At 44.1% G+C, this 22,216-nt stretch overlaps 1 protein-coding gene across 5 annotated transcripts in view; it reads right to left on the minus strand.

Moving 5' to 3' along the window:
- Positions 1 to 22,216, minus strand: part of DGKI (diacylglycerol kinase, iota) — a 276,637-nt gene that overhangs the window by 39,022 nt on the left and 215,399 nt on the right. For all 5 annotated transcript variants that reach the window (XM_012720852.1, XM_012720854.1, XM_012720853.1 and 2 more), the window contains one exon: positions 7,677 to 7,702. In XM_012720852.1, the coding sequence (XP_012576306.1) occupies positions 7,677 to 7,702 (26 nt within the window). The remainder of the gene's footprint in view (positions 1 to 7,676; positions 7,703 to 22,216) is intronic.

Consider the following 22,216-nt stretch of genomic DNA (forward strand, 5'->3'; position numbering starts at 1 on the left):
GAGAGAAAAGATGGGTATTGTATGAATTTATATGTGGAATCTTCAAAAACAAAAGAAGACAACAAGCAATGTCGCAGATAGAGAACAAATTGCCAGAAGGAATGCGGGAGCAGGAGGGGTGAACAAAGGGTGAAGGGTCAAAAAGTGCAAACTTCCGAATGTAAATCACAGTGTTAAAGGGATGTAATAACGTCCAACATGATGACTCCAGTTAATACTATAATGAGCCTTTGAAAGCTGCTGAGACGGTGGCTCTTAAAAGACACTCATAATATGAAAAATAAATGTATAACTGTATAGTGATGTTAATTAGATAAATTGTGAAAATCATTTCATGATAGGTACATACAGCAAATCATCATATTGTACACCTAGAACTAACAAATGCTGTATGTCAATTTAAAAAGGAATATATATTTAAATTGTTCCTTCTGTGTCAATTCACTAATATAAAACAATCTCATCTTTAGTAATCAACTTGACCCATAATCATGAGGCCCGCAGTCAACAAAAAGAATCACTATTTCTTACTCAGTGAGCTCAAGTCTCATTCATATGACGTAGAAAAATGGATAAGAACAGGGTCAATCGCTAGATTACTTGAGTTTGGTCCTCGCTCTAACTATTACTAGCTATGCTGCCTGACTACAGAAACGTCACCAATAGGTTCCTGCCTTAGTTTCCCTATTGATAAAATGAGAATAGTAATAGCACTGTGACTATTTAAAGGTTAAATATATGTAAAACATTTAGAGTAGATGGTTAAGTAATAGGAGTCAGGTGCAACCTTAAACTATTTAACTTCTCTACATCTCAACAGAACAGACATTAGGAATGCCTTGCACTTATTAAGTTTTAATAAATGCTAAACTTGTTAGTATGCATCAGAACATAGTATGTCAAAAATTTCAAAAGACTAGTTGAAATTATCTTGTTAAGACACAAGGAACCAGACCATGAGTCCATTCAACTTTAGTTATCCAAAATTCAATTATCTTTTATCAATTATTGGTGACATCATAGGAATTTTTTAAAAAATGTAATTCTCAAGATACTACCTCACACCAGTGAGAGGGGCACATCTTAAAACAACTAGTAGCAACAAATGTTGGTGAGGATGTGGAGAAAAAAACACTTTCCTACACTGCTAATGGGAATGCAAACTAGTACAACCACTATGGAAAACTGTTTGGTGGTTTCTCAAACTGCTAAAAATGGAGCTTCCATATGATTCAGCGATCCCATTCCTAGGTATCCACCCAAAAGACACAAAAGCACTGACTCAAAAAGACACCTGCACCCCCATGTTTATTGATGCTTTATTTATAATAGAGAAAACATGGAATCAACCCAAATGCCCAAAAGGAGATGACTGGATTAAAAAGATGCAGTACATATACACAGTGGAATATTACTCAGCAATCAAAAAAGAAATTCATGCCTTTTGCAGCAACATGGATGGAGCTGGAAGGGGTCATGCTTAGTGAAATAAGCCAGAAAGAAGAAAAATACTGGCTGGTTTCACCTCTACTGCCCTCATAGCAGGAGTAAGACCAGGGGAAATAATAATAATAATAATGAATAACTATATACCGGAGACATTTTACAGGGGTGGAATGCGGAATGGGTTCAAAAATTTAGACAGGGGCCGGGGGTTGGGGAAGTGCACTGGACTATGGTGATGTGATGGGAAGTCCATGGGGATTACAAATGAGGTGGAAAAGGCACAAAACAATGTAAACAACTATTATTTTTTAAAAATTGTACCCACAAAAAAATTTTGTATAAAATATTCAATAAATGCCTTTTTTTCAATTAAATAAAATGTAATTCTCAGGCCCTCCCTGGTAGCCCAACTGATTAAATCACAGCACTATGAAGCTGGCCTCAGCTGCCTCAGCACGAGTTTGATTCCCCCACCAGGGAGCTGACCCACAGGCCCTGCAGACCTCTCCTGTTTCCCACTGCTCCCCTCAGCAGTGTACTTTTGTCCATCTGCCTGTTCTGCTCCCTGCTCTGTCTCTGGAGACTCCTCTCACTGCCCCTGCACCTCTGGCCTGTACCCCAGTTCTGTACGCATAGATAAATAAATCTTTTTAAAAAATGTAATTCTCAAGATGTTTGACTTTTATTTGAACAAAGCTGAGTAGGCACTTTCCTTTTTCATAGTAATGGAAATGAAACAGACAGACCAAACTCCTAACAACGTCAACAACCAAACTGCTGGATTTAAAAAGAAATCGGGAGCAGTGAGAAGACAGTGGAAGAGTTGCCGCAGACTTTTTGACTATTCTGAGCCTTTACATATACAAAGACCAAGGTAACACAAAAACAAAACCACAGGGTTAACCTAGACAACAAAAACCAGGTCACAAGTTCTCCTTATAAACCTCAAAATTACAAAGGGCTGGAGAGACCTGTGTCCTCTCTGAGCATCCGCACTGCAGGGAGAGAGGAACCGGGCAGCTGATAGGCTGAGAAAAGCACAGCGGCCCAGAGGAGAAGCTGTGGAAATGGTGGAGGTTGTCCGTTCCCATGGCAAAGGAACACAGGGCCCTCAGACAGGACAGGAGTGCCCAGAGCACTGGCTGTAACCGGCCACCGAGGGCTCTTTCTGGACGGTGCCCAGAGTGGGGGCCGTCTCTGAGTGCGGCGACACTGAGCAGGACAGGAGCCCCAGAGTAAAGGAAGGGCCTGGGAGAGTGAGGACAGGACTGGAGCAGGGAGGTGAGGAAGCAAGCTACCACTTGCACACGTGTGTGTGCATCTGTCCAGCTCAGCTGTGATCAGCAGGCAGGGCCAGGGACAGGGGCCTAGACCCTCGTGCACACATTCTGGAACTAAAACGTACTTTTCAATAAAGGAAGCTAGAGAAATGACGTCCTGAGCAAGAAACACGGAAGATGACTCTGAAGCATTCTGTTATGTCAGACACCAGTAAGTTACCTGGGAGCCAGGGCAATGGCAGAGGCCTGCGGCCGGCTGGGGGTCGGCTCCCTCCAGCCCCAGGCGGCATGGTTGACACTTCAGTGAGAACAGATGCACAGACACCGGCTTGTTAAAGTCACTAATGTGCAGAACTAGTTTTTAATCTTGGAGATTTTTATGGTGGCAGAGAACAAACGGTGTTGATAACCAGGTAAATAAAAGGTCAGACTTAAACATTTATTCTGTTTGTTAACAGACATGAAAAGAAAGACAGAGAGGCCCACAGGCGGGAGAACAGGCCCTGAGCAGGGAAAAGGAGAGGCCGGCACAAGGAAAATCTTCACAAAGGAGCAAAAACAGCGGTTCTCTCTGAAGGACGGAGAGGCCAGCCAGGGGCTTGTGGTGACTACAGATGCTATGTATTTCTCTATTTCTCTTGGGGGGGCGAGAAGGGGGGAGCGACATTTGTAGCAGCTCCTTCTGTTATTATTTAAACTGAGGCAACACTTTGCATACACTTTACTGAATAGTATCTATTATCTCCCTTTCCAGGAAAATTACATATAATCCATATATTTACATCAGCGAGAAAAACTGCAAGTTGTCAGCCAGCAGCAGGCCCTGCAGTCTGCCAGCTCTGACCTCCCCTGGCCTCCTCCACCTCCCCTGGCCTCCCCATGGCCTCGCCTGACCCTCCCCCTGCGCGTTCCTTGCCCAGTCAGCTGCACTGGAAACGCTCTGCAGCCCACGTGGGCTCACCCGCGAGCCCCAACCTGCTCCTGCCTTTGTCCACAGCGTTAAGGTGAGGCAACAAAACCCCAGCGCCATGGGGGAGCTGGGATTGTGCCGCCTGCAGATGCCCCAGGGGCCAGCTTGTTGGCACCGGCCTCAAAGAGGGTGCTCGGGGTCCGGGTGAGGACGGGGCCGCCAGAGCGCCCGCGTCACCCAGGCGCCAGCCCAGGCTGTCCCGGGAGGCCGTCGAAGGAGCAGCTAAGATGGCAGAACCCGGCTCCGCGCAGGCGAGGCTCCCGGCACCCCAGAACTGAAATGATGAAGTGGCAGGGCCTGACTCCGAGGAAAGGCCAGGCGGGCAATCCATCACTGCCAGGCTTATCTCCTGACAGGGAGTGGCTCCGGCGTCCAGATGTAACAGTAAAATGTAATGTTTCCACTGGGACTTCGCATGGCGGGTTTCCCTGAAGCTCGGGGTTCACTCACTTAACTAATTATGAGAGAATGTGACATTGGTATTTACTTTTTTTTCTACAGGGACAAATCATTCCCAGCAGGAGGGAGAAGTTGTTATTTTTTCCCCTTCTGTTTTGTCATTAAGAAGAAATTACTTACACAGTAGTAAATAAAGTCTTGTTAGAGGAAAATATTTGTTCTCTCTAATTCTATCCATTCGACTTAATGCTGACAGTGGTGTCTTTTGTTCCCTGGGGGTATGTGTGAATGAGCAAGAGCTGCAGGTTAGCATCATCTGGAACTTAGTTCTATCTCTTACTAGCTGTGTGATGGCAAGCGAGTTACTGCAAGCTCTGAGCCTGGTTCCCTGACTATCAAATTGAGGGTAACACATCTACTGGGCAGTGTTAGTTGAGAAAGAGGAAGCGAAATAGTGTGGTGGGAGTGCGCGAAGCAGGCGTCCATTTCTTTCAACCTTCATGCAGGGGCCAGCTCCCATATTGTTACCTAAATAGGAGCAGTCACATGCCCGTAGGGCTCGGGCCATCCACTCTGTGTGACGGCACAGCTAGAAGGGAACCACAAGCTGATCTGTGTGCTGACCTTTCTCCTCCTCCTCACTCAGATATAAAAAGGTTTCTGATGAAAATTTAATATTTAATAATAATGGGGAAGGCGCAAGGCTCCTCTCCAGCCTGCATCTAGGAGCTTTTTCAAAGGCAGGGGGTTTGGGGTCCCCAATGCTCGGGGAACCCACACTCCTCCTGCTTCCTGGGTGGGCAATGGCAGAGGTTCCTTTGGAAACTTTCAACTTTTAGACTGGAAAGAGATCTCACAGGTGGTTTCTGGCTGATGCACAACAATCCCACGGGGTGGGGGTGGGGGGTGTAGAGAGCCCGTTTTACAGAGAAAGTAACCGAACTTGAGAGGGTGAATGACAGAGCCACATCTTCCAGTCTATTTTCTATGAAAGGGAAACCGGTGAGGCTGAGAATGCCAGGGTGACTGGGCTTTTCCCAGAATGAAGTCCATTTTGGATACCCAGTGAGCAAAGTGAGGGAAGTAAAATAGAAAACGAAACGGAAAAGCAAGAGCGCAGGCCTTCCAGCTTCAAGATCCATCGGCCCTCTGCGCTGTGCTGCGTCACCAGGACTTTCGAGAAAGTAAAAACGCTACTTCTGACCCTTCTGACAGCTACACTTCAGTGTCATTACTGAGCACACCTATAAGCCTGTGACCCGATATTTGAGTTTTATGCGATAACCACAGTAAATATGAAGCCTCAAAATGTACAGACCCAAGAAAACATTATGAGTGTCAGGTAGAAAGTCTTAGTTTTATAAGAATATTTTTTTCCAAGGATACATGCGCTGAAGATGATGAAAGTTAGATAAGATCAGGTGAATAAGAATTATAATTTATATTCTATATAAATTATATGTAGAATCAAAATAAGTAATGGAATCAAAATAAGAGGAATAGACATGTAATTTTTTTAAGTCATGATAAGGTAAAAGATTTCTGATTTGGTTGCTGTTTCTTCATCTACTCACACGTATCAGTTCTTAGAATAATCATTTCTAAGGTGTTAATACTGGGCACGTCTTTCTAAAGACTGTCACCTTTAGGAGTCCAAAGGATACCAACTTATGTCCACTGACAGTTTCCACAACCCTTTAAAATTTCCTACTGGACTATAGGATTGCAACTCAAAAGTCTCACCTTTACAAAGGATTAAGCCATGGTCACTAAAGGGAATGCTAGCTCAAAACCAAAACAAAACACAAGTTTCCAGTTTATCATTTGAACTCAGCACAAGAACATCGAATTATACAATACAAAACCTAGTCACAGCAACGCGAAGGAGCAAAGAGTCTTCACTATGTGTCATCATTAGCTGGTTGATTGCCGGGTTCTCACTGAATACAATTTGCCCTATTCTTCTTATAAGTATAATACAAACTCACCACAGTCTCAGAACCAATTTTAATGATGTAGCTACAGACCAATCCTGTCTAAAGCTCCCTCTCCAATTCCTTCATTCATTCATTTAATAAACATCTTTTGAATGCCTGCCATTGGTGGGCATCTAAAGTATAGAATTTACGGTGTGGCGGAGGAGAAGATAAATTGTCAAGTTTGAGTGTGAAATTCTGGAATGAAGAAAACAGGTGTTGTGATGATAACTGGGTGAGACAGTAAGACAGCTCTCAGAGAAGAAGAGGCATTCAATAGGGTCTCAAACTGCAAGATACACTGTCTTATGGCACAAGGCAGAGAAGCCTCCTGTCAGGAAAAGTACAGAGCATGGATAGGAGCGAGAAGGTGCCAAAAAGCAACAAGAGATTCCATCATTTCGGACTTTTTACTCCAAATGAAAATACAATGTTAGAATTCCATCTGGAATTTTCTTCTGCATTGCACTGGCGTTTTTAAATGATCTCATCCAACAGACAAGGGGAGTAGACTTTTACTATGTAACAACCAGTTTGGTGCTGTCTATGTATAGTGAACTAGAAGGAAATCTGGAGGTATAATTACTAGCTATAAGCCAATTTCAAAAGTTCAAGTAAGACACGGGACGGCCCTACAGTATTGGGGATGGAAGAGAAATTGAAAAGGAATTTAAAAAACACAGGGGTGAGATTTAATGCCCAGGTGGGAGCAAGGAAATGAAGAAGGCAGCTTAAAGCAGTTTTCCTGGTTTTTTCTTGGCTGGCTGCGTGGATAATTGCATATTTGTCTCAAGTGGGCTTGCATGGAGGGGAATGCCAGTAATGTTCTCACAGTCCTGGGTTACTCCTCTTTGACAAGGCTACTGACTTTTGGCTTTGCATTGTCGGAGGCATGCCACATTCCACATGGCTCCCCATGTCCCCCTCACCAGGCACATAAAAAGGGGAGACATTCTGGCACATCGCTGTCTGCCTATCATGCTAACGGCATATTTGCATACCATCATTAAATTGCACAACTGACCCATTGTTGACATTTAATGGGCATTTCTGAATGATAGATTGAATAAGTAATTCCAAAACTTTGACATGACGAAATTATACATTTTATCATTTGAATTGAAATAGTTCTCTTTTACATGCAAACAAATGACCCAGCTGGCCAAGTATCAAACCACCAATCAATCAGCCTCACTTCAGGCTCAGACACCTTTGGAAATTTCAGTGTCCAGCCTGGATGCAGCTCTTGGACAGCCTATTACCAACCCCCCCATTTAAAGACAGAAATCGGTGATTCAGAGGCTTATATGGCTAGTCTGCCCAAAGCCACAAAACGTGGCTACTATGATGAGACAGCAATTACGCAGAGGACATTTAGCTTTGTGATGTTTGTCAATCAAAATGGCTGTAACACATTTGAAGATAACATATCAAATTTAGATCAGGTGAATTCAGTTTTAAAGGGGCTTGACATTTCAAACAAAAAAATCTAAGACCAACATCTTAGAAACATTTCCTTAAGTAATTCTCCCCTCTGACAGTGAAATGCAAGGACCAGAGCTGAACTTTTCATTCTGAATTAGTATAAATAAGACAGATTCTTACCGTGATCTTCTGAAGAGACGGGTGACCTAAAATGAGATAATAAGCATGATAAATCTTCTGTAAATGATACTGATAGAAGCACAACAATCATCAAGAATACTCTCATAAAAGTTACACCCCCAAAATTCAGTTAGTAAATGCAACATGGTAGATGGCGTAATTGATGGGTTAGCTACTGGGTACATTCTGTTCGATAACTCCCAAAGCTTACCTGCATAGGTAGGTGTTAGGGGTTACTAAAATGTCAGTCTACTGTATGGTCTTCCAGAGCTGCCCCAAGCTTAGTTAAGCCTGGATGAATCACACAAGAAGGGAACTTGTATAAAAGCAGTATTGGATAAAATCCTGGAACATCACTGAGTCTCAAGGCAGGGATCGCTAGAGAAAATGCCAAGCTTATAAACCATCACTGGATTGAATGTTCTAGGTAAAAAGAAATTGACATATTCCCTTATCACTACATTTTTAGGGTTCCAATCTTTGTGGAGTTTAGCATTTGAGTGAACATGACAGACTGCCCAGATGCTGAGCTTACGTTTCTAAACATGTAAGAACCAAGATAAGACAAGAAGGCAATGATCGGGGGCCCCCCCAGAATTTTTACAGATTGACGACTCTGCCTATCATTTGGGGTTCACTTCTAATTATGACAGTCCATAGGGCCCTTTACAATAAAATTTATTTTTCCTCCTCAGCTGACCACTAATTGAGTTACTTTGAATAATACAAATCATAGATGAATCCCCTCAAGCTTGAAAGATACAGCCTTGACGACTAACTCATTCTGGGGAGCAAATGACACATTATACTGTATGCAGGAGGGAGTTTTGGGGAGTCTGTCCTTGGGGCAGTCAGGCTGCTGGAGTCCATGTAGGGAGATAACCAAGACAAATGTCAAGGTGTGATAAGAGAGCTACCCATTAACATAACTGATTTTTGTAAGACACAATGACAAATTTGGGGTGCAGGGGGTTGGCATGATAACTTAGGAGGTGAACAGTTAAGTATAAAGTCCAGTCGCAAAGGGGAGAGGTCCCTGAACTTCCATTACAGGCAAAGTATCTAATCATTTCAACCTATGGAACTTCAAGCAGACTTCACCTGTGGGAGCATGGGGTCTCGAGCTTTATAGGGAGGGATTTAATGTCTGGGAGAGACACGGGGAGCAGTAGAGAGAGCTTACTACATGCCTGATTCATCGCAGCAGACTGAGCTACCTGACAAATGCCACCTGCCACTCCAGACGGAGCAGATCCAGGCTCTCCCTGAAGTTCTCCCATGTCACTGTGTCCCCACTCGATTGCTAGCTCCCTGACAACCACCATTATCTTTTTATAGCAGGGTAGTCTCCTGATTGAAATGTACTGAGCTGAATTAATTTAGCACTGTCAGGCTGGTGTCTAGTTACAGACCCAGAAGACAACATGTCACCTTCAAAGTACCTTTCAAGGCATGGTGGCCACATCCTTGGTCATCTGGGAAAGAAGAGTCTAGGAGATGAGACTGACACTCCAGACTGGTGATGAAATGGGCCTCTCAGAGCCAAAGACCTCCAAAAAGATACCACAGAGATACCAACATCTGCCTCACTGCTTGGAAAAACCGAGGAGAAGGCGTTGAACAGAGGTGAAATGGGGTTGGAAGGTGCAGCTAGAGAGAGGTGTATTTAAAATAAAAGGAGATAATTTCTTCAGCCACCTACGGCATGAAAAAATAAGAGTCAAAAGCAAGGAAACATCTTCACACCTGGTGTTTTCTGGTGAAAAGTAAGCAAAAACATGTCTGGATCGTTCACAATTTAGTTTTCATAGAACTAGAGGAACAAAGAAAAATCCCAGCCATTGGACATCTAAATGTCTCAGGCAGCGGGCTCGAGAAGCAGAGCTTTTGCTGCCTTTCTGTAAAGGCAAAGCACTAATATTAAACCTGACAAATTCCAGATGGCTCTGTTAAAGCCCCAAGGGGTTGCATTTGGCCAGTGGGGAAGGACGATCGATTTCAGGGTGTTTTCGAAGGATTAGTCATGTTGAGTGTCTGTGCTGAATGTCTCCCACACTCCTGGATTTGTGGAATTTTAAAGACATATGGAGTATTTCAATCCTCACTCTGTATTTCACCTTTCACTATAACAAACCACTAAATTATACTAGGGAGACAGGCACATCATCCATTATGGCTGCAAATGGGCATAAAAAGTTTTATAGAACTTAGCTCAGGAGAGAAGAAATATCGTGAAATCAGCAACACAAGTCGTTATTTTAAAAATGGAGGTTGAGTCCCAGGAGCAGATAATCTTCCTCAACCTGAAAACGGAGGATTGTGCAAAAGTTCACTTATTCTTCTCACCGCACCTAAAAGACTTGTGGTTTTCTCGCAGTCTGTTTGTTTCTTCTCTACAGGCGCTAGATCTTGGAAATGACCTGTGTGCTCAGGCTGTAAACTCTCACTAGCGTTCAAGTAACTCCAGGATTGAGAGTTCTCCTCACATCTTTCCTTGTTACTTGACTTTTTTAATAGCCTGTAGACTATTTTGATTTGATTTTGCTATGTTTAGGTATTTTTTCGCATGTATTTACATTTCATTCAAAGGCAGCAAAGTGAAACAACAAAGATAAAAACTCAAGTCCTGCTTATTTAATACTCTCTCCTATCGTCTTCTCCTCCTCCCTCCTCTCCTTCCCCTCCCTCCTCCCTTGATCACTATTGATCAGGCTTGAATCTCATATGCATGTTGACATATACCTGAAAGATAATTATTAGCCAAGGCCCTATGAAGTACCAGGCTCTGTGCCAAGTAGTGAGGCTATAAAAATGGACAGGGTGTCAATTTCAATAGTCAAGAAAAAAATAGGTGAGCAAACACGGGAATGATCACAACTTGTATGAAGTAAAGAGACAGCATAAAAGAGAGGGAGACCAATTCTGTCCCCAAAGAGTGAAAAGGCTTTACAGCCAAGCACCATCTGAGCTGGCCTTTGAAGGATACGTGAATGTTTTCTAGGTAAGAAAGGAGAATTCCAGGTAAAAATGGAGAAAAGAGAAGAAGGACAGATAGGAAATCCATACATTACTAGCCATACAACTGGCTTGGTATTAAAGACACAAAGGGCGAGAGAATTAAAAGGTGGGGGGCTGCTTCATCTGGGACCAGAGGGGCCTTTTCAAAGTGCTTGTGAAGTAGCTTCCAAGCCCAGGGCAGCCAGCAGCTGAAGCAACAAAACCTCCCGTTCTCCGTGCTTTTAAATGAACAGGGTGTGAAGCGCAGACACTAAAAGAGCATTAAAGGTAGCAGACAAGTTCAGGACTGCTGCAAAACATCCACATTAATGTATGTGCTCTTCAATGAGTGTAGAAAAATAACAGAGGATGAAAACATCAAAGGAACATCGTCTGAGTAAACTAGAGATGCCCCAAAGCTGGGATCTTAAGAATAGCTGCCAAGTCAAAACTGGACCAAGTGACAGGGAGATGCAGGCAGAGAATTCTGACCTTCGAGGACTGGAGACTCACCAGGCCCCGGACACACACCGGAGAACCCCGCTCCCACGTGGAGTCGCCCCGTGCAGGTGGAGCCAAGAAGTACCGGAGACCACAGGCCCAAAGTTAAGCCATCCAGCCCCAACCAGGGGTTCAAAATGAAGTCGTTCACAAGCAAACAGGAGCAATGTACAGCAAGGACCCAGCCTGCGATCTCTGCAAGACGAGGAGAAGGCAGACGAGGGTCTGCTGGCAAACAAATACACAGGCTGGGGTTACAGGGAGAGGAGACCTGCTTACAGAGCTCCTGAAATTCAGAAGTAGAAAAGGCAGGAAGGGAGGAAGGAGCGTGAGCAGAAACTGAACGATGAAATGGAGGAATCAATAGTCCTAAGACAGCGGACATGAGCAGCAAAGGTGGCCTGCGGTCTGAGTGAGTTATGGGAAAAGCTGGGCCCTGTTTTGCATTCAGTCAGCACCAGACCTGGAGAGGAGGTGAAGAGTGGTGAAAAATAACAACTAAGCATATATTAAAAAATAAGTCATTTACTGAATTATTAAATATGCATTTGTTCAATTATTCATCTCGTCAAAATATCTGCACTGTGGAAGTGTTTTCCTTTTTTATTTTTATTTACTTTTCTATGAATTTTTATTTGAAGATTTGTTGAAAGTTCCCTTCCCAATGTTCACACTGCTTGGTAGAATATTCATGTTTTTTTCTCCTTCTGCGTGAAGGCAATGCTTCTTAAGATGGCAGAGTTAGATTACAATAATATATACTATGGCTAATAACATCGAACCTTAAAAAGTAGTACAATAATTCATATCATGTAACTGGATGTGGTAATTGAATATACTGGGTAAAACTATTTTTATATTGAAATCGACACAAGCCTATAAAGCAAAAATCACTTGAATTCTCAGTGAGGAACTTCAATAGAATGTGTGTTGAAGGCCATTAGCTGCAGGCAATGTCTCCTAGGCCCCTAGGCGCTACGCCTGAAATTATCCACTGCAACACAGCTACAACTTCCTGCAGTCCAGCATATTAGCAGGGCATGTGCACTCGCAGGAAGACTCTCAGGAAGGACATAAGCACCCACTGTGTGTGCGTGTGTGAGTGTCTGTGTGAATGTATGTGAGAGTATGTGAGTGTATGTGTATGTGTGAGCAAGTGTGCGTGTAAGAGTGTGTATGTGAGAGTGTGTGTGTGTGTGTGAGTGTGTGACAGAATGTGTGTTTGAGTACGTGTGAGTGTGTGTGTCCGGAGCTGCAACCACAGCCCCAGACCCTGCGCAGCACTAAGACCCAGGACTCACCATGGTTATTCATTTTTAAAGTAACTGGTGAGGTAACATTGGGGTGTCCCCATCAGGTATTACCACTGTGGCGCATTCCCCACCCACTCACCTAGACCCTACCATCCGCTCTCTTACCCCACCCTTTTCTTCCTTTTCTAAATGACAACATATTTTCTTTTTTTCTGTGTGTGTGTGTGTGGGGGGGGAACTGGGGTACAAGCTAGAGGGTGACAGGATTCACCAAAGACAGAGTGGGGAGCAGAACAGGCAGATTGACTGAAACACACTGCTGAGGGGAGCAGCGGGGAGACAGGAGAGGTCTGCTGTGCCCCTGGATCAGCACCGTGACCCGGGATCAAACTCAGGCAGAATTCAGGCCATAGAGGTGACAGTGCTGAGACTTAATTAACCCTGAGGCACCAGGGAGGCCTGGTGACCTTCAGAAATGCTAAAGGTCTAAATCTACAGGCTCATCCTATCACGTGATTTATTTTTATTTAAATAATACTGTTCTGTGTATGTTAATAATGTGCATTTAAAAAAACTATTCTTTAAAAAAAAAACTTTATACAGAATTTTGCTTTGCTTTGCATCTTGTGGTTTTAATTCAAAAGCATGGTTCACCAACTTGCCTCCTTCAAGAATGTCTATCATTCCCTCCCTTGGCGATAAATGTTGGGCCATGGAGCGTCCAGTTTAGTCTTTCCCCAAGATGGAGGGTAAACTGCACAAATACTGGGAACTATATTATGGGTCTATACTGCTTTATACTGTTAACATTACGTCACAGACACCCACACGTGACCGTGTGTTCCCTCCCTGGTGTCCCCAACACACAGCCTCCACTTAGGCTTCCTACCTGCTGGGAAGTGAGTCAAGGGGTGGGTCACGGTAAAGGCCTCAAGGCAAGTTCAGGAGAGAGCGGGGCTGGTGTGTACAAGCAAAGCCCCAACTGGCCTAAGAGCAGGACTCAGCCTAAAAACTCAGCCGTGAAGTTTCTCCGGGTCTGTGGCCAGCGAAGGAGGGCTCGGGAGACATTCAAACCATTTCACAAACCATTTGCGGCTTGAGGAGAACGTCCCAACATTGCCAGGTCCCAGCACAGAATTACAGTGGAAAACAGAGGCAGCAGGACAGGGTGAGAGAGAAGCTGTGCAAAAGAACCCTCAGCTGGAAGGTGCACACACACACACTGGCACACACACTGGCACTGAAGCCCCGCGCGCACACGCTGGCACTGGGAAGCTCTCTCACATGAATTTCGTTATTTTCCTCGGCACATGGCTTTCCTCTTTACCCTCCAGCTTTAGGGCTGAGGACCAACCCCAAAACGCTGCTTCCCATAAACAGGGGTGCACCTCCATCCAACTCAGGGAGAGCAAGACCAGCCTGTGGTTTGTGGCCTTGAAGCAAATTCAAATGTTCTTGCCTGCTTTTTTTGGTCATCCTGCTTTTTCTTTCTTTCTTTCTCTCTCTCTCGCCAAACCCCTAATTGGTCCCTGGGCTGGATTATCCACCGTCTCCACACTCTCCTGGAGTTCCAGATCCTCCCTGTGAAACAGCTTCCGTCCCATGCCAAGCCTGGGCCAAGCCCCTACCAGATTCTGCTCTCTGCCTACAGGTCGTCTCTCGAGAGTCCACATCGCAATCACAAAACACCCTCTTCATGTCTCTTCCCAGAATTGTGGAAGGAAAAAAAGAATTTTCATGGATGTCCAATGAGCGAGGGCCGATCTAGTGTGGCCTGAAAGCCAAGCACTTGACGGCCACCTCGGCCCACAGCTTCGGTCTCAGGAGCTACATTCACAGCGGGCACTGTGCCCACACCCAGGGGCCTGGCAGCCTGGCCCAGCAGAGCATCCAGGGGCTGCAGGGAGGTACAGTGAGATCACTGAGGAGGTGACCTCTTGGACACCACCCCTCTAGCCCCAAAGCATCTCTGAGTAGGTAAAATGGAACCGAGAAATCCCTTAGCACTGACTCCATCAGCTCCACAATCCTGTCTTTGTGGCTCTTCCTCCAATTATGAATATTGCTATTAAGACAAAGAACAAAGCACATACAGTAAAAGAGAGGGAATGAGAGGGAGAAAGATGAAAGTTACAGCAGCCACACAAAGTGGCATTGAAATGAGAGAAAGACAAACACATTCTCTATTCAAGTGGCCACAAATCCATTCAGGGGATGCCAAATCGCCTCAAAGGTAACATTCACTACCAACGGAGAGGAGGGGTGAGGAAAGAGAAAATGCCAGGACGGAGAGATGGGCATTTGTATGGAGGTAAGGAAATAGGTCCCAGGGCTCAGATAATAGAGGCTGTTTGGTGAGTTCTTCGTTTGATGTACATTTCCAGCAATTCCCTCCTTTCTCATCATTTTCTATCCCTTAAGATTCTGCATCATAAGTAAACACCCTGATGATCCCCACTCGAGCTGTATTTGAATTATTTTCTGTGCTCTTCTTTAAAGGTCCCTGCACTTACTTACGCTTCGGTGTTTCTAAAATCCCACCTCTCACCACTAGCTTCCACAGACAGGTCCGTTTCCCACTCCACCCTCGGAAGCGCTCAGAGCCCAAGGCCCTTTGAGCTTGAAATTCCACTGCCACCTACTGTTCATCTTTAAGAACTGCAGCGAAATGGTAGGAAGGATTTTGGAAATCTGGGTGTGGATGAGAAGGGGACACAGACAGCAGTGCATGCTGGGAAGAAACAAAGGAAAGCGACGAGCCCTCCTTGGTGGTGCAGCGGGTTAAATAAAGCACAGCACTGCGGAAATTAACCGCAGTCGCTTCAGCATGAGTTCGATCCCGGCCAGGGAAGCTGACCCACAGGGCGCAGCAGACCTCTCTTGCCTGGACAGCTGCTCCCCTCAGCAGTGCATTTCAGTAAATCCACCTGTTCTGCTCCCCACTCTGTCTCCGGTGAAGCCTCTCACCACCCCTGCACCTCTGGCCTGTACCCCAGCGCTGTGTGCATAAATAAATAAATAATAAATAAATAAATAAATAAATAAATAGTGTTGAAAAGCTTGTATTTCACCAGTGTCTTCAACAGTAAAACTTGACTATCACACTTCCAGTTACCTGAAATATGAAAACTCCTGGGAAATACTTCAGCATTTTGAAGAGACATGAATAAACAGTGTCTTGGACACAGTACAGTCACGTAGCTATAAAAGATACGACGCTTCGGATTAGAAATGTTTCTAATTATTTGCCTACCTAATTTCTAAAAAGGGATAAAAGTAAAGGAACAGAAAGGCACGTTAGTCTAACATCCAACCGAGGGGTTACACTTGTAGAAAACCAGTAGTGTGAATCAATCCCCTTTACACGAAGCTCTACTTCCCGATATCCTGGCTTGGCCTTATCACCTTTGGTCGGAAACCCCTACACAACCCCACTATTCTGTCCCCTCCATAAACTTTCTGATAGTGGATGGTTCCCTATATGCCACGTTTCTTGTCTTCCATCCAAACAATATCAAAAAATCTTCAAGGGCTGGACTTCATCAGCAGAGCGGATGTGCTCCTGAGCAGGGCACAGGCGTCAGGCTGCCCCACACCCCGGGCCTTGGGACGCGACGCTTCGCCCCTCACCAAGCTCCCGGGCATGCCCAGCAGCGCCTGCTGTCTGCCTGCGCCCACTGATAAAACATATCCTCACTGATAAAACAGTAGCACCTCTGAGTCAGAGATTCAGTTCATCTGTTTGATTTTTCTAGGTAAATCCCCTGGATTAAACTTTAACATGTGGAATACAGAAATGGGCTCCAAAGACTAACTATAACTAGCAAGCATGTTCAGTGTTTTATGGGTCATGACAGTTGCTGTGTGAGCCCCAGTGGGTTACCCCCATAACATTACAAGGAGGCGCCTCCTGTGGCTTGACAGGGCACCTCTGCACTAACATCCATCCACCGCGCACCCATCTGTCCTTCCATCTGTCCATCTGTCCATCCAGCCGGCAGCCTGCCTTAATGAATGTACACCCCAGCCCCAGTATGATGCAGAACCATTTACAGAATGGACAGGGCTCAGACTGTAATCATGGGCAAAGTTGGGGACTCATCAAACTGGAAGAGCAGAATTTCTTGGCATCTTGTAAAGTAAACGGATGGTTGATATTAGAGCACTTTTAACTTAGCAATTTTTTTAAAATGAGATGTGGTGCCTTGGAATTCTATTCATACTCTGCCAACATGGTAACTGGAATTCCCCCCAAATGGCTTAGTTTCTCCATGTGCATAACTGCTTAGGAGCAATTATAGAATTGAACAGAGCCAAACCTCTCAATATTTTGCACACCTAAGTGACAGAGTATTATTACGGGCTTGCTAAACAGAGAGGGCAACAAGTTGAGTTCAGACATGGAGAAAAAGAAGAAAGGAAGTTTCTCCAGACTGAGCGATTAACAGGCAGCGGGAGATTTAACCCAGTGGAAGGGAAGTGCGGGATGGGACCCAATATCTTAGCGAAACAGACGAAAGGGGCTGTTTTTATCCTGGCAGCACTGATTTCATCTCTAAGGTACATTCCAGCTAAACCTGCCTCCCACTAAGAAGATTAATTTTCTCCCCCTTATCTGATTGTGCTGTCTGAAGGATATTTCTACAACCACAATCATTTCTCAATGGACTTGTCTTCCTGTGGAAACCTGGAGTATTGACAAGAAGCACAATTATCCTTTTATGTTGGGGGCAGGTCATCAACTAATGTTCCCAGGAAAAGATGGATGAAGGAAATAGTGGAAATCAAAGGGGGCAGCGAAGGCCTTGGTTCCACACGGAGCCTAAAATCTGCAAGTTTGGGGAAGGGGGAAGGAAGGTCTTATTGAAGTCACAGATCCAGCTGTGCCGAATCCTTTTACCTGAGGAGTTCCACACCTGGGGATGAGGGTTGGGTCCCTGTGCCGGATGTAAAAGAGGACGCTTTCGGCACCCCAGGACTGGAGATCGGTAGGTGATCCACAGGAGTTCCAGGGTTGTCTTTTTAATCGGAGGTTCAGAATTGTAGGCGCCCCTCAACAGGTTAAATTCTCAGCTTTTCTCATGAGGCACTTGGATCCCCCTTAATAACGTGTCAGTTCTACCAACTTCCTTGCACACGTATAGGGTACGTGATGCTGAATATCACTGAGTACCTTCAGTTATTTGAGAGGGCATTCTGGTTAGAAGACGCCCAAAAGCAGATACTTATCTGCTTGTTAGTAGGCAAAAGCATCACCCTGAGAACGGCTTTATTCTTTGAGATTAACATCTTCGTTCATTCTTTAAGGATTCGTCCTTTTCCTAACAAAGTGAAGCTTAGAAAAGCAGCCAGTTCCACCCTCCTGTTTCCAGAGTCTCTGTATACATCCCCTCCGGCACGGCACATAGAAGAAACCATCAGAGCTGGTTATGTAACCTTTCCCCTTTGAATGTGAATGCTTCAAGGTCAAGTTACTCTTCAGTTTTATATCTTCAGGGGCTGGGTATTTATACTGTCTCTTGACGTATGGGGCATCGTGCCCATATGTCAAGAGACATGTGTCAGCAGTCTGCTGTTATCACAGGCAGAGCTATCCCAGACCACCACGGAGGTAGTCACTAATCGGGTCAATGGCGGCCTGGGCGAACCCCGGCCTGCCTCAGGATTTAGGCTGTACTCTGTAGGTGGTCAAGAAATGTTCTGCTGTCATTTACAGATAGCAAATAGCTGCCCATGAGTGGCCAGCTGGTAGCCAGTTCACAGGAACCTGCAGATAAAAGCAAATGTGTTTCCAGAACTGTTGTGTTTTAAGCGGAACTTTCTCAGGCGGTGATGTAGTTTTGAACTTAAAACCAAATCCAATATAGGTAATAATGAATCAACCATCTCTGAATAAGTTTTGGAATAAGTTTATCCCAAAATTGACATTTACTATGTTCATCAGTTTTGAAGACCATATGTTTGCTGTGCACCCTTGTTTGGAATTATGGGATCTGTGTATAGTTGTGTTCTATTTATGGTGGGGGGATGAGGGAGGGAGGCAGAGAGACAGAGAGAGAAAGAATGAAATTCATTCTGTTGGTTCACTCTGTCTTACTCTCCCTGAGGCAGGAAAGAGGCTGCTGGCTTTTAGAAACTCAAGTGTAAAACTCTGAAGAAACCTTAAGGAGATGCTGCGGTGACTGGCCAGTCTCAGTCTAGAGGGGAAAGGGTCACTGAGAGCAGATGTCCCCTGGATGCATGGAGGACAGGGCAGGAGGCACATGACCATGACATCCTGTCTCCTGTCTTTCTGGGTTTTTAAAGTTACTCTTCTCAGAACTACTTCTGAGAATGCCATTGTTAATTTTGTCAGGAAACATTTAAAAAACATATTTTCGGTTAATCATGTATTTTTTATTCTCCTTATCACTGATTCTTGTATTTCTCTTTGTTGTCTTCTCTCTTGTTTCTTTACTCTCTACTCTGGGATTCTTTTTCTAGTCGTCAAATTGCATGCATTGTTTGTATGCAATCACTTTCCCTTCACAGATGAATTTAGAGCCATAAATCATCCTGTGAATACCATTTCAGTGGTATCCTGCAAATTCTGATACATCCTATTTTTGGAATTTAAATTTTCCTTTTTGTTTTAATATAGTGAGATTTTTAACATGATAAACAGGCTGTTAAAATCGAACTTTCCTACCTTCCAGTTAGGGCTTTAAAACTGAAAGCAACGGATGCCAAGGACAACTAGAACATAAAAACAACCCTTCAGGCCCTGTCATGTACTGGTTCTTAATATTCCCAACGGGCAGGTAAACTTTGCAATATTGACTCAAGTTTACACTGCATGTCCACACTGGCACACATAAGGATACATGTGGTGGGATGTTCAGTGCTTTTTCAAATAAGAAAATATTAGAAATCAATTCCAAGTTTCTGACATATGTTTTGGCATACCTGTGTTGCAATATTCTATGCCAAATCAACTGATTTTAATCTATTTTAAAAACATGATGTGATATAAAAAGAGCAAGTTCCAAAGGGTTACATGTTGCATTACGTGTTACATGATGTAGATGACGAAAGGTAAAAAGATAAAACAAGATGAACCCGAAACCCTAAAGCTCTATGTACTAATGCTGCTTAAGATTATGAAATGAATAAAAGACCTAGTGCAAATTAAAAAAAAAAATCTATACTGTGATATATCAGGGTGACTGGCACATGCATCTTTTTCAGATAATTATTGTACTTAATGAGCTTGAGGCATACTTAATATACATTTATAATTAAAAAATGAGTATGAGTATATCATCATTATATTTATCTTTCTCTTTTTAACTTTTTTAAAATTTCTTCAAGTTCTCAACCATACTTGTACTTTTTTTGTAAACGTGTGTGTGTCTATGTCAGTGTAGCAAATATTTACACACTATATGCCTACCTCTACATATGTGAATATATCATCTCCAGGTACTGTAGATATTTTCACTTCACAAATATTAAAAGTACAGAATTCTGCCTTTGCAATGGTCCTTTGCGAAAGTAAAGTATGATAGAAAAATATTTTCGACTCTGTAAGCCTGTGATTACTGGCCTGTTAAACAATGGTGAAATTTACAAGTTGTTGAAAAGACTAAAGATAGTTTATGAAGCAAAGCAGAACCATGATTCTATCAGTTCTAGCTCTGTTAGATATGTTAATAACTATTCTATAAATACAATAATATCACTACCTCATTTCACAACTGCAATGACACCTACGTATATCAGAGACCGTCTCTGAAGGAAATAAAGAAGTGGAAGGAAGTAAGGAATTACAGTAATAATGAGCAATATCAGATAATGACTGGAAAATGAAATAAGCTATTTTACATGTTATTAGTGATCTGAAACCAGCCTTTCACTCAAGGCTTGAGTGACGGAATGCGGCTGCTTTGTTTTCCCAGTGACTTGGGGAAAAACGCAGAAGAGTCAGCTATGTGTAAGAATTATGGTCGTGGAGATGACCAGAAAACCAAGAGCTGCCTGGGGGTGACCTAGCTTGCAAGGATCGAGAGGGCTCTCAAAATTAATAATAAGTAAATAAATGCATAAATAAATAAAGTAACACTTTATACACAGTTATTAAAAGAGAGAGAGAGAGGCCCTCCTTGGTGGCACAGTAGGTTAAAGCACAGCAGGAAGAAGCTAAAGTCACTTCCGCATGAGTTCAATCCCCGCCCCCGAGGTGACCCACATGATGCCACAGACCTCTCCTGACATTCCCACTGCTCCCCCTCAGCAGTGTACTTCATCAAACAATTTTTTCTGCTCCCCACTCTGTCTCTAGTGAATCCTCTCACTGCCTCTGCACTTCTGGCTTGTACCCCAGTTCTGTATGCATAAATAAATAAATATTAAAAAAAAGAGAGAGAGACAGCTCTGAAAGGGTCATATGCCCCAAATAAAACAGGACTTGATTTTCTGTTATGTACAGTGGTGAATGCACTCCTGAATCTTGACAAGAATATTCCCCATTTTGGAAACAATCCCTGCACATGTAAATCAGGAATATCCCTTAATATACTACATATAGGAAAAACTGGCATGGGAAACTCTGTGAACATGCTCAATTTTCTGGAAAGCAATCACAGCCTATCTACATGCAGAACTAAAATACAGACTTTGTTTTCTCGGGGCTGAATTTCTCCTTCTGTGGCTAATTAACAACCTAATTTTCAAAGAGATCCGCCTACAGGTAGAAGGCTACTCTGGGTGGCTGACTCATCCAAGTTCACAGGTCTTAATTCTGTACAAGAAAAAAGTGGAAAAATACCCTGAATTGTAAACAATCCACATGCCATCAGAAACTAACATGGTTTAATTAAAAAGGAAAATCCTTGGTAATTCAGTTTTTTTTTCTCTCTCTTTTCCACTCTCCAGACAACAAAATAAAAATTTGTACAGAGAGGCAATTAAAATACAGTCCCCCTTTGCCCTCAGGGTGCCTCAATTGAACCTTTACCAATGAAACAATTTGTTTCAGATTTCTCTTTTTCTCCCCTGTGCCACACCAGAATTGCTTCCCATCTATCTGGGGGAAAATGCACTGCCTTGCTTCTCCAGTAAAGCGTGGATTTCTAAGGACCTTGGTAATACTGTTATTTTGTGAAGAATAGCAAGACCCACGGGTACAAGACCACCGTCCCTCTTTGATCCCCACTTGGGACAGGCTGAGACAGCCTCATGTCTGAATCGTAAAGAAGTCGGATGACCTCGGAACTGGGGTGACTGTCCTGCAGCCCAAGCATGAGTGTGAGTGTGTGAGCGCGTGCGTCCAGGACCCCACCTGCCCCGCAAGCAAGGCTGAGGAGGGGGAGGAGGAGCCCCGGACACAACAGGACAGCACAGTCAGCAAGTCCACCTTACTCCCTGACCACGTCCAGACCCCAGAGAGCCAGCCTGTTTTCACCCAGGAACAAACGCCGCCCCGAACAAATGACGCCGGAAGCCAGAAGCCACCCAGGAGAGCCCTCAAGCCCACGCGGCGACGGCAGAGCGGGACCAGACACTTGGCACACAGCTGACATTCCAGACCCTTCGCCATCACACTCATGCAGGTCTTCGCCGGGGGCAAACACCGCGATGTCTGGGCAACAGCCAAGCAAACACTGAGTGGTGAGAGATCCACGTGCAAGGTCTCGGTGCAGCGCAAGAGCAAGAGGACTGCAAAGAGGACTGCAAAGAGGACCGCAAAGAGGACCGCAAAGCAAAGCTCCCGCAGAAGAGCGAGCGAGGCGCTGACAGGCGAGGCCCTGC

This window comes from Condylura cristata, unplaced genomic scaffold (genome assembly GCF_000260355.1).
Source record: "Condylura cristata isolate star-nosed mole 26May11 unplaced genomic scaffold, ConCri1.0 scaffold00005, whole genome shotgun sequence".
NCBI lineage: Eukaryota > Metazoa > Chordata > Mammalia > Eulipotyphla > Talpidae > Condylura > Condylura cristata.